Source organism: Haliotis cracherodii, unplaced genomic scaffold (assembly GCF_022045235.1).
Source record: "Haliotis cracherodii isolate W230 unplaced genomic scaffold, xgHalCrac1.p SCAF_5, whole genome shotgun sequence".
NCBI classification, from domain to species: domain Eukaryota; kingdom Metazoa; phylum Mollusca; class Gastropoda; order Lepetellida; family Haliotidae; genus Haliotis; species Haliotis cracherodii.
In genome coordinates, this window is record NW_027266308.1 from 5,965,057 (window position 1) to 5,981,673 (window position 16,617).

A 16,617-nucleotide genomic window follows, 5' to 3' on the forward strand; every position below is an offset into this window, starting at 1 on the left:
GTAAAATATGCACACACTTTTCTTTTGTATCATTTCAGGTACATAAACCTAGAAATTTACGATCTTTCAACTTTTTATTTTTCACCAAAATTATATTCTAATAAGAGCCCCTTACCTCTTATTTTGAGATCGCCCTGGGCACTTTTTATACGTCCAATACGGTAACTTAGTCGTCCCATTCTTAATTCAAGGGATTCTTGTTACTGACTATTACACTCTTAGCTCGTACGAGAAACTGATTTGAGAATATCACACTTCTATGAAAAATGTAGGGGCTATTCAAGCAGTCATTGGCCTCTTCTCCTTCGGTTGAAAATCACAGAATAAAGTAGGTAATGATAAGTGGAGTGAGTGAGTGAGTTGGGTTTAACGCCGCTTTTAGCAGTATTCCAGTTATATCGCGGCGTGTCGGCTTAATGTGGGAGGAAAGCCCGAAGTGATGCAGGCGCCAAACCTTTACCACTTCGGTGAAACCCAGGAGCACGGGTATGGTGCTAACAAACCTAGAAACATAATTAGGGCGAACCAGGATTTGAACCCACAATCATAGGTTTCTGGTATGCCCAAGGGGCGCAACTCTGCACAGCGAATCGCGGCGCCTTAGACGACTGGGCCACCCATGCCCCCTAATGATAAGAGGAAAGTCTGAAGGAATGTACTAAATCAAGACAGCCCAAATTAAGTATTACAATAAAAATTGTATCATGGCTAAGTATTCCTATATGCTTTTGTTTGTCTGTTAACACTGCACTCTGCAATAATCCAGCTCTATGATGTAAATAATCCAGTGATTGACATCATGAGCATCGATCCACGCAATTGGGATACGATGACATGCATCAACCAAGTCAGCGAGCCTGACCATCCAATCCTGTTAGTCGCCTCTTACGACAAGCATAGTCGACTCTTACAGCAAGCATGGGTTGCTGAAGACCAATTCTACACTGGATAAGCATGACACTCCTAGTACCTATGCTATCCAGCTCCTCATTGGAAAGATGTACAGATAGTGGACAATAGGGGATCTGGGCCTACTTGCACAAAGCGATCTTAGTGCTAAGATGATTGTAACTCCCATACTTTAACGTAGGCTTACAATAGTCGTAGCGCTAAGATCGCTTTGTGCGAGTGGGCCCTGGTCTACTCAGCTAGCAATGACCAAATCATGAAATAAAATTATTTTCTGAAGAACCCCCCCCCCCCCCAAATGTACACTTCCAAATATAGAATTTAGCCCGGGGAAACAAACTGAACAATCAGTATGTGCTAGATTTCTTTTTCGCAAGTCTGACACAACAACTTCCTTCTTTGACGCAAAGAAACACTGTTATGTAATCCATGTTTTTTTATTTACCCTTAATTCGGGTAACAGTATGAATTATATTTCACCAGTCATGTATGATCGACACCAGGAAGTGACTCTGTCCTCTATATTCTGTAACCATTAAACATTGTACAGACAACGTGACATGTGCACTTCCTTCCTTCTAAGTCAATAATAGATAGGTATTTCTCTTCTTCTTTTTTGTTGTTTAACACTCAGCAATATTCCAGCTATATGACGGCTATCTGTAAACAATCGAGTCTGGACCAGACAATCCAGTGACTGATCTCATGAGCATCGATTCACACGATTGGGAGACGATAGGTATTTCTTAAATGTTGAGAACAGGAGTGTGACGTAGACTAACATCTAGTCTCTGAAATGAACATATCGTACAGAAAAAAAACCAGTTGTTCAGTTATCTTAATAAAAATATAATAAAAGGGAGCCCAGCAACTCTCTTCATTTTCAGATAATGCAGTAATCTAGACTTGCCAAACATTATAGACTTGCATGGGCTGTATTTGACATATATTTGTATCAGGGTCTGTAAGACAGACAAGAGTGTGACGCATATTTCCAGTTTTAATGGGTTAGAATTATTTTAATATCATAGATGGAGACCAAACTTATTTACATTGTAACACATAATGGTTAAAACAGTATCTTGTTCAAGTTAATTGAAGATAGCAAACCTTCTGCTGGAAATATTACCCTGACTTCTCAACACTGTGTTTGAAATTAAGCATGAAAGTCAGAATCATGAATAGCCCTAGGTTCAAATGCCACAGCAGCAAATCTCAAGGTTCTCAAAGTTCCAGAACTCCCTCACTGAACAAAATTATGTAACTAACTTATTACAAAACCTTTTTTACCAGTAGGATCATTAAATGATGGTTGGTTTATAACTTAATCATGAAATATAAATATTACCTCAAGGAAGAAAACATGTTCATAAAAATGTAGCTTCTGTTGTTTTGGGACACTGTTACTTACATATTGATTAGAGACCGCCTCCGTGGTCTCGTGGTAGAGCGTCCGCCCGGAGAGCGAAAGGTCCAGGGTTCGATCCCCGACTGCCATACCAAAAGACGTTAAAAGATGGTACTTGTTGTTACCCTGTCTGGCGCTCGGCATTAAGGGGTTAAAACAAGGACTGGTCGGCTTGGAGACAGTATCATGATCTGAGTGGGGTATTCATGTTAAACTGCGGCACGGTATCACAGTGAGCTATCACTATAAATCGGCATCAGTCCGGACAAGTACAAGCAGCCACACACACACGTGCATGCACGTCGCTATACAAGTGCAATAATCTTTGACGCGACGTTAAACCCCATTTCACCTCACCTCACCATAATGATTAGCAGTGTTTGAAGTCAAAGACGCAATCTCAAGGACCCCAGGACCCCTATACTTTCCAGCATGGATTTATGAAATAATAATGACTTTTTCAATATAATTACAACGTTTTTCATCTTATATTACTGAATATCTGCGAGTACCAGCACGTCTTGCAGTCCGAGTTCGCAGTGTTTTTTGCCTTTCACTTCCTGGTTCGGCTTATCTACGGGTCATATCATTTTCTTTCGTATTTCAATGGTCAAGTTAATACCTCGGCTTATCTACGGGGTTTGGCTTATCTGCGGTCATATACGGCATGCTGCACATAGTGTCACGGTAAAAAGTTGTCGACATACATGGTGAAATATACCACGAAGGAATGTAGGTTCATTGCTGTAGATAAAGCATAAACCTTACCATGCTTACAGAGTTTGAAATAATTTTAAAACCCATCAAGACAGGTGACCCATAAGTGTTGCCTGCCCATCTTCAAAGTTACCTGCCCACGTTCAGACATTATGAGACCCGTGAAGATTCCGGGGTAGAATAGGTCTTCAGCAACCCATGCTTGCCGTAAAAGGTGACTATGCTGGTCGTTAAAGGCGACTAACGGGATCGGGTGGTCAGGCTCGCTGACTTGGTTGATGCATGTCATCGATCCCAATTGTGTGTATCGATGCTCATGATGTTAATCACTGGATTGTCTGGTCCAGACTTGATTATTTACAGACCGCCGTCATGTAGCTGGAATATTGCTGAGTGCGGCGTTAAACAACAAACCAAACCAAATCAGACATTATGAATATTGAAAATTCGCAAAAAATAAGAAACAAATCGTTCATTACACATAACTGAGAGGCGTTCCCTGTTGTTTACGAGACATCACGCAACAAGACCAGTTCAGTACCACTAAATGAAGGATGATTATACGTAGTTCAACCGTAGTTCAGAAACATGTATTTGACTTTACCACATCAGGTGACATGTCCTATGCAGTACAACTTTGACACAGAAAACACTCTCTCCAGCTACCTTCATGATATAGTTCTAAACACTCCCGGGTTAATGATCTTGACCTTGACCTTCAGTCTCAACCATGAACTGCCCAGAGATCATGTATATAAAGTTTCAATCTCATTAAAATCCGATCTTAGTTCTCGCTACCGCTGAACAAAGATCTGAGGACATCCCATTACGGGTCACGTCAGACCGACCTTGCACGAACTTTGACCGACTAATGAAATGACCAATCAGAAGGCAGCTTTGTCGTGCTTTACGGCACTTATTTCAAATTGGAGACTTCGCTTTGAAACATATTTTGACAAATTCCGATTAAAAATTTGAAACCTGAACAAAAAACTTATATTAGATGTATTAGATGGTCTAGATTGTGTAAGGAGTCAGTTGTTAAACCCATAACTATCGTTCGGTATACCCCATGTTAAAGTTTTTGAGGTTGTATGATTAGAAATCACATTCCGATTGTCACTTTCATAATCTGGTAAGCGACGCACTGATTGGTCGGATGAAAGGTCTGTCTGACATGACCCCTAATGGGATGTCTTCAGTTCTTTGTTTTGCTGTAGCGAGAACTAAGGTCTGATTTTAATGAGATTGATAAAGTTCCAACCAATTCCAATCATGAATGCTCAAGATACTGTGTATACACAAGTCTACTACCCTTGAACATCATGATCATCCAATCACATGTCTAAACACTATTTGTTGCAAACTATGGCTGTGTTGCAAAAAGGTCCCTACACCACACTAACAATACATCCTTAATGAAATTATTTACAAGAAACTTCATGACTGAATAACATATGAGTGTTGAGTTAATTACTTTGAGTTAACTTTAACTGATTGCATTTGACGCTTCATGAATTAATCTGTAATTTCATGAAATTTCAAGTTTTATCATTTGTCCTTTTGACCTTGACCTTACATGGAGGTCACCCTCAAATTGATACAATCGAGACCCCACTTTAGATGATCATGCATACAAAGTTTCATCAAATTCCATTAATAAATACTCAAGTGATCATGTACACAAGCTATGTTTAGGCCTAGTTCATCGGTGTGACCTTGACCTTGACCTTCAAGGTCATTCAATCACATGTCAGAAAAATCCCCCATGTGGATAAACATGATAAAGGAGGTGTATCAGACAGGAATTCTCTAACATATCTTAAGCGCATGGTTGCAGCGGCAGAGCTCAAATTTCGAGCAAACAAATTAAGCAGTCACCATTGCAGAAGGCTGATCAATTATCAAGTGACAGTCAGAGCTAGTCAGATGACAAAGATGAAAAGATAACTCACACTGACTAATAAGGAAAGTAGTATGAGATATATTCAGTCGCAAAGAACGAAACCAAGGCAATAAATCCCAACTCTATAAAATGAGCCACACAACCAGTTGGCTGTCTAGGATTAAATAATGCTGCCATGGCAAGCCACGCTACACTCACTACCCACTACACCATGTCGCCCATGACAATGCATATTATGCATGATCCAATACACATTAACAAACATAAATGATCATTCAAACTCTATACAATAACATCACAATGCTTCAGTAGAACAAACACTAATTTAGTCAACAGAAAGCTATCATGTCTGTACTATTCATAACTGTAATATTTCCTCGATGAATTCAAACAGTTAGGTAAATAAATATCCCAAGCAATTATTCTGAGATAAATAAACAATAATAGCAAAATGCATTATCTGAAGCTGAAAAGAGATAACAAAATAAACGATTAATACCATTTCCAGATAGACGCCATCATCCCAAGGGACATTCCTTGCAATAAAATCGTTTACAAAAGCATGGCACCGCAGGAGTAAGCCATCATGAACGTTTGAATCAGGTGAGCTAAAAATCGTCACCCATTTCACCATCAGCCTGGAAGAAGCATTACCATGCATAAATATCTGATTACCATTCAGTAAAGCCAAAAATATTTTGAAACTGCAATTCCTGACCCTCAATTCACATCCGACATGCATGTGTGGTACTCACTTCTTGGACAAGTCATCTTCCGGCCAGGGGCGCGCCGTGTCGTACTGTTCATCCTGAAATCAGTAGCAAGGTGTCAGGAAGGTAGTACATGACAACATGCTACTTCCTAGACGGGACAGGCACAAATAATGCTATTCACAGACATCTGCACATATACACTTTACAAAAACAACTGTTAGTTTGTGTACCAAAAGGTTTATTATTTTTTTGCTTATTCTTCTGCTTTGTAATCTGACAAAGTTTATATCGACCATATGGGAAAAGTCACATTATCATGATTATATTTTTTTATGAATATCACATGTCACAGGAAATGCTTAAAATAGGGTCGATTTTTACTGCATTCACAGTGTTCACACAAGAATTTCAAAACAGGATTCTTTGAAAAAACGTTGAAAGTCGTAACTTCGGATGGCAAATGGGATGATCGTGCTGATGGGCAAATTAATCTCATTACTCAATTTTAGGACATGTTTTGATAAAAACAAACAGAATGATAAAAATAGAAAGTCTTTGCTGGGACGCGACTTAAACAGGTCAAAGGTCATCACGGAATATTAATTTCCCAGGGGACAACTTATTGACCTCGATGAAGCACCTGATGATTGCCTCTAAATCTGAAATTCTATCAGCCTATATTGATGTCAATACACAGTATTTGATCAGGGTGTTGTCTATCAAGGAAAAACAGGATTATCCCTATCAAATGTTGAACAGTATACATACTACTCAACAGAAGTTACAGAATACCTGAATCCTTCATTTTACAATAGTTAATCTGGCATGGCATTGCAGATGAACAACAGTGATATGAAAGAATAAGGTCTTCCTTCACTTCTTTTGAGTAGAATATAATCATGATAATGACAACATGTATCAAAAGGGAACATTTCTACACAGAAAGACAACCTGTGAAAGTTGAGCTTGTGTTAGGATCTATCCTTGCTAAGAGTATTAAACTGTTCTCAGAAGGATTTAGTAAGCTCATTCCCTGCAGGTCAGTAGCATTATCACCTGATTATCTCAAGTCTGAAAGATCAAAAGAAACTAAATACCTCCTCTTCATCGTACATGGACCTAAATGAAACAAATGACTAACACACTGCATGAAACACATAACAAGAATAAGCTGATGATGACACAAAGCCCATGCAGTGGCCAAGAGCTGTCCATCAAAGCAACAAGTTGACTATTTGTTCACTGGGATTGATAATACCTATTTCCAAGTGGCTAAAAGGTGACAAAATACTTTTAAAAATTATAGAGGGGAAAAAAATATTAAAGTAAATAAAAAATTATCTTTTTTGAAAAGAGTCAAAACATCAAACTCTGTGAACATGCATAACTCTCCCTAGAGTTATTCTGTTCTGGTCAATACTTCTTCATTTGTCTACTTGGTTGGTTGGTTAGTTGTTTAACTCCGCACTCAGCAATATTCCAGCTATATGACGGTGGTCTGTAAATAATCGAGTCTGGACCAGACAATCCAGTGATAAATATCATGAGCATCGATCCACGCAATTGGGATCGATGACATGCATCAACCAAGTCAGCGAGCCTGACCATCAGATCCCTTTAGTCGCCTTTTACTGCAAGCATGAGTTGCTGAAGACCTATTCTACCCCGGATCTTCACAGGTCTGTCTACTTGGAGAAATCTTGATTTCATATTAAAAAAAAGTCTAAGTAACTAAAAGATCCAATGAACACATATTCAACTTGAAAGGGAGCTAAGGTGTTGCCAACTGCTTCAAGCAACAAAGTCAATTGATGAAAAAACAAATGTCATGTTAGTAAAAGCATGGTATTAGCAATGATATAAACAAAGCATAGCCAAATGACAACCCTGAAAGAGGTGTGGCATAAAATGGAATTCATGACATTAAAACAGAGGACTAGGTAAAACATTTCACAGGATGTTGCATATGCTGTCATGCGGATGTGGAAGTGTTAAGTGATGATGATTGCTAAGGACTACCTCATCAGTTGAGAAACCCATAAAGGTTTAGGGACTGCTGAAAAGACTTTGAATCATCTTCCCAAGGCAAGGGAGTTATCTGACTATAAAAGTCCAGTTTCAATCCTTGCCGAACTAGGCTGGTATTATGGATTTAATTATCCAGATTTTGGCTAGACTAACAAGTCTATGCATAGTCCAATCAAAATCGCACAATGAAATCGAAAATCCCGGTTCGTAACTGTCATGTACATTTCGGTCGATTGCAGGATTTGCAAAGCATGTGCACTGCCAACTCGGTGTCAGCAGAAATTTTCCAAGTCTTTCATGTTATCAATCAAGGTGCTCACATGATTTGATGCACTTCACGATTTAACACCCGTTTTATCACAATATAGATTTTGATTATCGATCAGATCGTCTTGACTAGGCAGCGCCATTTTGTTTGAAGTAAATGCAAGTGATACGAGGGGTGGAATCTGATTGGTCCATAGAGGACACATAGAAGGGACATAACTCATAATAACCACTGGTGGCACTACGATCAAGCCCAGGAATTCCAGCCTAGTTCGGCAAGGGTGGAAACTGGACTTTTAAAGTCAGTAAACTCTCTTGCCTCGGGAAGATGCTTTGAGTGGGTGGGCGAGTTTCATTTTACACTGTTTCAAACACTATTTCAGTTATAACATGTCAGCTTTATGTGTGAGGAAAGCTGTAAGTGATGCAGACTTTGGGCATTCACCGATTTGCACGGATGTGGTGGTAAATAAAAATCATAATAAGGGTAAACCCAGGAATCAAACTTACTATCAGAGGATCGTGGCACGCCTAAGGGACACAACTTTGCAAACAAAATTGCAGTACCTTATTCAACTGGGCCATTGATGACCTGAATTGATTTTCATAATTTCCACCCTAAAATCTAAGGTCACAAATCCCTTTTTGCAGAACCTGAATTCAAGGACTTTTTAAAACTGACATAGAAAGAATTCATGGCGTTTTCAAGCATGTGTGAATCCCAGTTATAGCCATGATGTTCGATATTTGTGAAAAAGTATTTTTGACTGTGGGTCAGTCTATTGGCACAGAGTTTATGCAAATCTTCACTGGGGGTAGACAAAGCAAGGCGTGGAACATGAGAGTGGAAACCGGGGCTGAGGATGAAGGCTCAAGCAAGGGATATGATGATAACATATGTCCACTGAAAGTCAAAATAATCTTTCATATCGTCACAATAGTATTACAGGTATTTTGAATCAGGAATAAAAGTTGGGAGAGATTTCACACCAAGCAGATTCCAGATTCCTGTATCAGATTCCCAGTTATCAAACTGCAAAATTTTCTTTGCCTTCCTATGAACTGATTGGTGAACGCTATGCTCAATTCATGAGTAATCACTGTGTAATTGTGCCGATTATAAGCGATCCTATTTCCAAAAGCTGCAACCTTGAAATACCATAAAATGATGCAACAAACACAGGTTCATTAATTTCAGTTCAATTACTAGGGTAATCCGGAAAATTAGAATAGTAAATTTTACAATAAATTGTATGTTTATAATTATTTTCTTATCTCACACAATGCATTTCTAGTTTCTTGTTTCGATCTTTATGTAGACAGACCATCACCCTATCATCAGTAGATTGTGCAAGCGGGCGCCCCGGCGGTGTTGAGGTGTCAACAAAGGTCAGTTTGTACTGATTCCAGCATGGGCGGGTTTGTTTCCAATCCAGAGAAAACTCCTGACGCTTTATTTGCAAAACATCCCTGCACTGGGGCATTGAATTTGTCCTGGTGGCTGCACAGCGTTTGTAGAGCGGCGCTGACTGCAAGCGCTTCAGGGCAGGCAAACCAGGGTATGTCCTTGCCTAACACTTGGTGTAAAGCTCCAAACACACCCATCACGCGACAAAACAGAGAGAACTGAACAGCACACGAACAAAAAGGGTGTCCTAAGTTCCGTAGAGATTACAGTGTAGGTGCAGCCTGTTTCGCTCGCAAATGTGTGACGTGACCGGTGCAGTAGCAAGTTGATCTCCGTGATATCTGATGCATGTTAATAAGTTGGTAATGACAGTCGATTACATTCGTAAAAATGCGGCACACGATCTAGTCAATCTTCAATCCCTTGATAATGTCTACCTAGAGAGATGTAATATCCCCGATCTTGATCCTTAATAAATTGGCAATCTTCTTGAGCAACAGACTGAATGAACGCCGAGGATAATTTCTGGTGACTCCGTGAAGTAGGAAGGGAAGGCGATGAGAATCTAGACTGTCATATCATCTCCAAACCAACATAGTTCATCTGAGCCAGGTATGGTGTAGCAACAGTCCAATAAGATCACACCGATTCTTATATCGAGGGCAATGCAATAGAATAACATGTCTTGATCATACAGTATGGAGGGTTGTTGGCCAAGTGCAGGACTGTAGAAGGCGAACGGTTAGTGCGTCCACCACCATTGATATTGAAGTGATGGTTGATTATGTAGTCATGACAACAACAGGAACAATAGAGAGACTGTTTGCTTAGATTTCTTGGCTAACGATAGTACAGAGTTCTTCAACAATGCCTTGAAACACTTTGGCAATAACGAACACAAGTTATAAATCCTACTTGGAAAGTTGGCGACATTGCTGACATCATTCATAGATATCACATGTGCCCCATCATCGATATTGATGTCAACCCAGAGGAGAGGGTGTCAATGTCACTTTACTTGTCGATCAATAAGTGGAGGGTATAGATGTCAATCCCGATGTTGATGTTGACCCATAGGCGATAAGTATTCAATCCTTAGAAGATTAGTTTTAGTTTGTTGTTTGTTTGTTGCTTAACACTGCACTCAGCAATATTCCAGCTCTTGGAGGTCATGCATATCATTCGTATTTGAGCCGAACATTATACGTATGTTCGAGCTTTTCTAGGGTGTCGGTCGGGAAGCTCCAAATTTGATATTTAGGAGGGACAGTCCCATGACCAACAAGGGCTCAGCCGCGGGATTTGAAGCTCCCGGTAATGGGGAAATAAAACGAGAACAAAGGAATAACACAATATTGTAGCTCAATGCATATATTTTTAATCTGGGGATTGTGCACATTGTGACGTCAGTGATGCATGTTTGATCCGGAGTGAATGAGTGGTTTGGTTTGGTTTGGTTTGGTTTGTTTTGTTTGTTTTTTAACGCCACACTCAGCAATATTCCAGCTATATGACGGCAGTCTGTAAATAATCGAGTGTGGACCAGACAATCCAGTGATTGACATCATGAGCCTTGATCCATGCAATTGGGATCGATGACATGCATCAACCAAGTCAGCAAGCCTGACCACACAATTCCATTAGTCGCCTCTTACGACAAGCATAGTCACCTTTTACGACAAGCATGGGTTGCTAAAGACCTATTCTACCCCGGATCTTAACGGGCCTAGAAGATTAGTATCGATATTGATCTACTAAACGGCCAAGAGAGGGATATGGGTAGTAGCATAGTATAGGAATCCTCCTCCGAATGATGGCGATCGTCATGTCGAGCAAGGGTGGTCTGTGATGAATCTGTAGCTCCATTGCGAGGTCGATCAGCAGACCTCAGGATCAGGGAACGCTAGGAGGGTCGACAGTAGGAGCTGTCAAAGCTGACTTGGACAAGCCATCCTTTGAGAGAACCGTGTGGACGTCTGAGGCTTCTCGTTGCATCAATGTAGGCATGGACACAGACGCACTAGGGACATCGGCTGGATGTGAGATGGTGAGAAGGATGCCATCATCTTCAGCTGACAAGGAGGAATGGTAGACGCCGGAGGTGATATCATGACTGGAACTTTAATAGCAAAAATCGCCCTGGCGTGGTCTGTGACTTATTAGTAGTTCTGCTGTGAGATCGATCAGTCGTGCGGGCAGCAATCCCTAATACGTTGATCTCAGGAACGTTCATGCTCAGATCTAGAGTGTCGATCCCTTAAGTGTGGGAGACAGCAAACTTGTTAACACGTTTGGGCTTCTTAGCAGAGGTAGGCCCGTGTCCTGCATCTTAGATTTAGTCTCCCGATCAATATTACGCTATGGCATTTGTGTAGGTAAATACGAAAGGCTTCCTCCAAGAGGTGAGGACACTGGGAACATCTACAATCCTTTGAATAAAGGCCATGACAGTCCTTAGGGTCTGCCAAGGAAAACGTATGTCTGCAATTTGAGGAGGCTAGGCATTTGTCTTGGTCTGTTCCCGTCTTCTTCATTAGTAGCGTAGGTGTTATATACCAAGGAGGTGGTACCCTATCCTACTATATGGAATTACGGTGTGTGACCCATTTGTTTGGGTGGTGGCCATGGTGATGCTGGGATGTGTTCGTGTGAATTTTTGGAAGCTGGCAACTTTGTTTCAACATAAGGATCGAAACAAGAAAGAAGAAATGCATAGTGTGAGATAGGATGAGTTAAAATATAGATATTTTCAAAGACTCAAGATATCAGTGTCCTTGGATCCTGGATATTAGTTATATTGTCTATCATTATTTATAAGGACAATGCCAAAGACCCTTTTAAAGTCTACATTTTCCCCAAGACAAGACCTAGAAACATGAGCAAGGGAAGTACAGGAGTTAGGCTGAAGGGGTCACAGTTGTCTAGGACAGGATGGACCCCATACAACAATGATCCTTCCAGCAAGGGTTAACATGGTTAAGGGGATTCTACTGACAGAAAAATCTACACTAGTTCCTACAAACAGTTCAAGCAACAAACTGCACTAGACACAACCCCAGCAACAGAACACCCACAAGGGCTGGGCTAGCAGTCTGCTTCTCATGCATAAGTGTGTAAGTGTGACCATATCTAGATAAAATAGCAACAGAGTCCAAACAGCATTACATGTGTACGGTCTCTGCTCATGTCCCAGCCTTGGGCAAACTCGTAATCAAAGGCTTCTGCACCCTGCAACACGTGCAATGTTAGTTCAACACAGCGATGAATCACAAATGCTGTCACTGTTCTGATTCAATCATCACACACTTGCAGTTATTAAGATAAAAAAAGGGGACACTTTTTGGTTTTTGATTCTGGTGGTCATAAAATAACAAAAACTTCAAAAAAGATCTGAAATGCACTAAGAAAATCATTTCAAATATGTATGTGATGTGTTCACCCAAAATACTTGTGAAAACATTAGCTTCAACTGCAAGCCTGCAGGGCATATTCACTTTTTGAATAACAAAACAATAATCTGAAATTACTTTTTAAAAAATTTAAAAATTTCCCCACCTAACGACCAGGGTTTTTCACAAAATAATCTGTGAACCAAAAAAAAAACTTTGGCTTTAATTGGTGTAGCTAAAGGATATCAGACTAGTGTAGCAAGACATCCCGTAGGTGCACCTTAGCTTATGTTATTGTGTTTATGTATCTGGCTACACAATCATCATTAAGACTAAACTCTAAGACAATCACCACTATCTCTCTTTCACACGGAATCAGATAATAACCAAGGATCATAATCAGGGCAAATCTTTGATCCAAACCTATGGTTAGCAGATCCTGGCATTACCAAGGGATGCAACTCTTCACATTCACAAGTTGTTTGCTGTTAGGTTTAGCCAAAGGTAACACTGTTACAAACTCATTTCATAGTTTCATGCTGCATGCACAGACTTCTTTCCATAACTGAACTTATAAAATATTACCAAGAATTGATATGAGTTAACTGTCCTTTATCTATCTTGAATATCTTTACAAAAGGATGAAAACTGATTTAATTTTTTCCATTGCTCTTAAATAGTGTCTGAATATGTCTAATAACAATAATAGACAAAAAGTGTCAACATCATGGTGGTTAATTTAAGTATGAAACCAATCTCATTAAAATCAGATCTTAGTTCTCGCTGTCGCAAAACAAAGATCTTAGGACATCCCATTACGGGTCACGTCAGAACAACCTTTCATCCAACCAATCAAAGCGTTGCTTACGAGATCATGAATGTGACAATCAGAATATGTTTTCTGATCATGCAACCTCGAAAACCTTTCCTTAACATGGGTTATTCCGAATGACAGTTATGGCTTGTACGACTGATTCCGTCAAAATTATGGTCTGTCTCTCGCTTCCGTGGGTCAAACATTTGAACGGAGGAGGCGTTGCGCAGTACATGGGAATAACTGTCATACAATCTCAACCATATATTACACTTTCCGGAATGTTCGTTTGTTCAGTTTTCAAAATTTTAATCGAGAACTATGCCAACATATTTTTCAAGCGTATTCTGAAATGGAACTTGCCAGGTTGAAACGAGTGCCGTAAAGTTCGAGAAAGCTGCTTTCTAATTGGCTGATGTCGACGTCTTGTTAGTCATTTCAGTGATCGGTAAAAGTTTGCCGATCGGTCGTTCTGACGTGACCCATAATTGGATGTCCTCAGATCTTTGTTTAGCAGCAGCTTGAACTTAGATCTGATTTTAATGAGATTGAGAATGAAACATACATGGAACTACCAATCTCATGGAACTACCAATCTCATGGAACTACCATTCTACCCTTGGTACTACAATCACCATTCCTTCATGAACTGTTCTATTTGTCCAGAGCATTCCTGTCACTGCATCATGCTTCAATCAGTTCAACACACTCATGCTGCAGACTTTATCATGTCCCAAAAGATCAATCTTATCTTTGTTATTTACCAAACTTGAAATTGGAAAGCGATAAAGTACATACCTTCGGTGAATCAAAATTCAAATTTACTGAAAGAAACATAAGGACATGATTAACAATTGGATAAAATATACATCTATTTAACCCATTTATTTTATATGATGCCATGTTGAGGCCTATGAATACACTACAGTGATGAGTGAGTTTGGTTTTACGCCGCTTTTAACAGTATTCCAGTTATATCACGGCGTGTCAGCTTAATGTGGGAGGAAAGCCCGAAGTGATGCAGGTCTCAGACATTTACCACATCGGTGAAACCCACGAGCTCAGGTATGGTGCTGACAAACCTAGAAACATAATAGGGGCGAATCGGGATTCGAACCCACTATCATAGTTTTCTGGCGTGCCCAAGGGAAGCAACTCTGCACATCGAATCACGGCGCCTCAGACGACTGGGTCACCCATGTCCCCTTACAATCACTACAATGCTACCCTAGGGGTCCAAATAATTGATAAGCATTATAGACAATCAGCGGTAAAACAGAGGTAGTAGGGGGTAGATGACCAACCCTACAGTACATGCTCAGCCTACCGAACACAATTATAAATCCAGTCTGTAATTAATCGAGTCTGGACCAGTGATTGACATCATGAGCATCTGTCTACACAAATGACATGCATCAACCAGTCAGCAAGCCTGACCACCCGATCCCGTTATTCGCCTCTTACGACAAGCAAAGGTTGCTGAAGACCAATTCTAATCAAGATCTTCATGGGTGAGCTGGTAAGTGACTTGAGATAGAAACATATTGCCTTGCGAGCTCACCTTTCAATTCGATACTGTTTGTAGCTTGACTTTGGCGGGCAGTTTTCTTGGACGATATCCTCCTTGGTGCATCCTGCAGGAACTGGAAATAGACAGGCAACAGACTTGAGTATCTACTTGGTGTCACACATGTACTGTCCATGGGTTGTGTCTAGGGACTTAATAACAATGTTGTTTGGTGCTTATTGTTCCACATCTCACTTAGCTACAAAAGCCTATTGGGGTCAAAATTGAAATATGGAAAAGACACGAAAAGAAACTTGTTATAATGGAAAATAGATTCGTTATTATGAAAATAAATCATTATAATGGAAAAAGATTCATTAATCCAGAAATAATTTCGTAATAACAATTTTTTTTTCATAATAACGAATCTTTTTCCGAATTCCGTAATAACTGAATTATTTCCGTAATAACGAAATTATTTTTGCAATAATGAATCTTTTTATATTTTATAACGAATCTTTTTTCCGTTACAACAATTTTTTGTGTGTGTCTTTTCCATATTTCAATTTTGACCCAAATAGGCCATATTCCGGCCATATCACGCCAGTAAATGATTTCGCTGGGCCTGAGAAACCAGTTATTGATATAAAGAGCAAGTGTACATGCCATCAGGGTACACTGACATGCTATCAATGAAGCCATCCATTCAGAAAACACTCATAAAAAAGGAAGAAGTCTTTATACTCAGTGAGTCAGTGAGTGAGTGAGTTGGGTTTAACGCCACTTTTAACAGTATTCCAGTTACATCGCGGCGTGTCAGCTTAATGTGGGAGGAAATCTCGAAGTGATGCAGGTCTCAGACGTTTACCACTTCGGTGAAACCCACGAGCACGGGTATGGTGCTGACAAACCTAGAAACATAATCGGGGCGAACCGGGATTCGAACCCACAATCATAGGTTTCTGGCGTGCCCAAGGGACGCAACTCTGCACAGCGAATCGCGGCACCTTAGACGACTGGGCCACCCGTGCCCCCACCCCAGCAGTGAAATGCTGCAACAATAACAATATTGCAATCCAACTGCAATACTGTTCTTAAAACATTCACAAATGCCATTCTAGTTAGTGAGCAGGTCACTGTTTATGCCCATCACTCTTACCCCATCATCATCTTCAGACATCTCATAATGGTTGTTTGTAGTAGGGTTCCGTGACTTCTCCAACAACTCTTTTATCAAGCGCCTACTTATATCAAGCTGCAGGAAAGGATGCTGCAAATGTAACAGATTGACACGGTCAGAAGTAACACATCAAGGCACAAAGTCTCCCACCTGTTTTCTTGTGGAACACTCTTTTCAGGATAACCAGAATATGCAAATATATGTGGTTAGCTAATAAAATGTAATTCTGATGCATGAATGCAACGATCAACAATTAGCTTGACAGTCTAACACACTACTATTGAACATGAACTACAACATAATAATCAGAGTTTTACATGCACCTCAAAAGTCATGTTTCAAAATGGCTGTCATAATACCATTGACAACAT

At 40.1% G+C, this 16,617-nt stretch overlaps 1 protein-coding gene across 9 annotated transcripts in view; it reads right to left on the reverse strand.

Moving 5' to 3' along the window:
* Window positions 1-16,617, reverse strand: part of LOC139444189 (mitogen-activated protein kinase kinase kinase kinase 5-like) — a 106,408-nt gene that overhangs the window by 74,256 nt on the left and 15,535 nt on the right. For 5 of the 9 annotated variants that reach the window (XM_071225094.1, XM_071225093.1, XM_071225091.1 and 2 more), the window contains exons 11-15: window positions 16,226-16,336; window positions 15,121-15,202; window positions 14,358-14,383; window positions 12,522-12,584; window positions 5,696-5,748 (exon numbers count right to left, since the gene is read on the reverse strand). In XM_071225094.1, the coding sequence (XP_071081195.1) occupies window positions 5,696-5,748; window positions 12,522-12,584; window positions 14,358-14,383; window positions 15,121-15,202; window positions 16,226-16,336 (335 nt within the window). The remainder of the gene's footprint in view (window positions 1-5,695; window positions 5,749-12,521; window positions 12,585-14,357; window positions 14,384-15,120; window positions 15,203-16,225; window positions 16,337-16,617) is intronic. The other 4 variants (XM_071225098.1, XM_071225096.1, XM_071225099.1 and 1 more) reach the window with 1 other exon arrangement.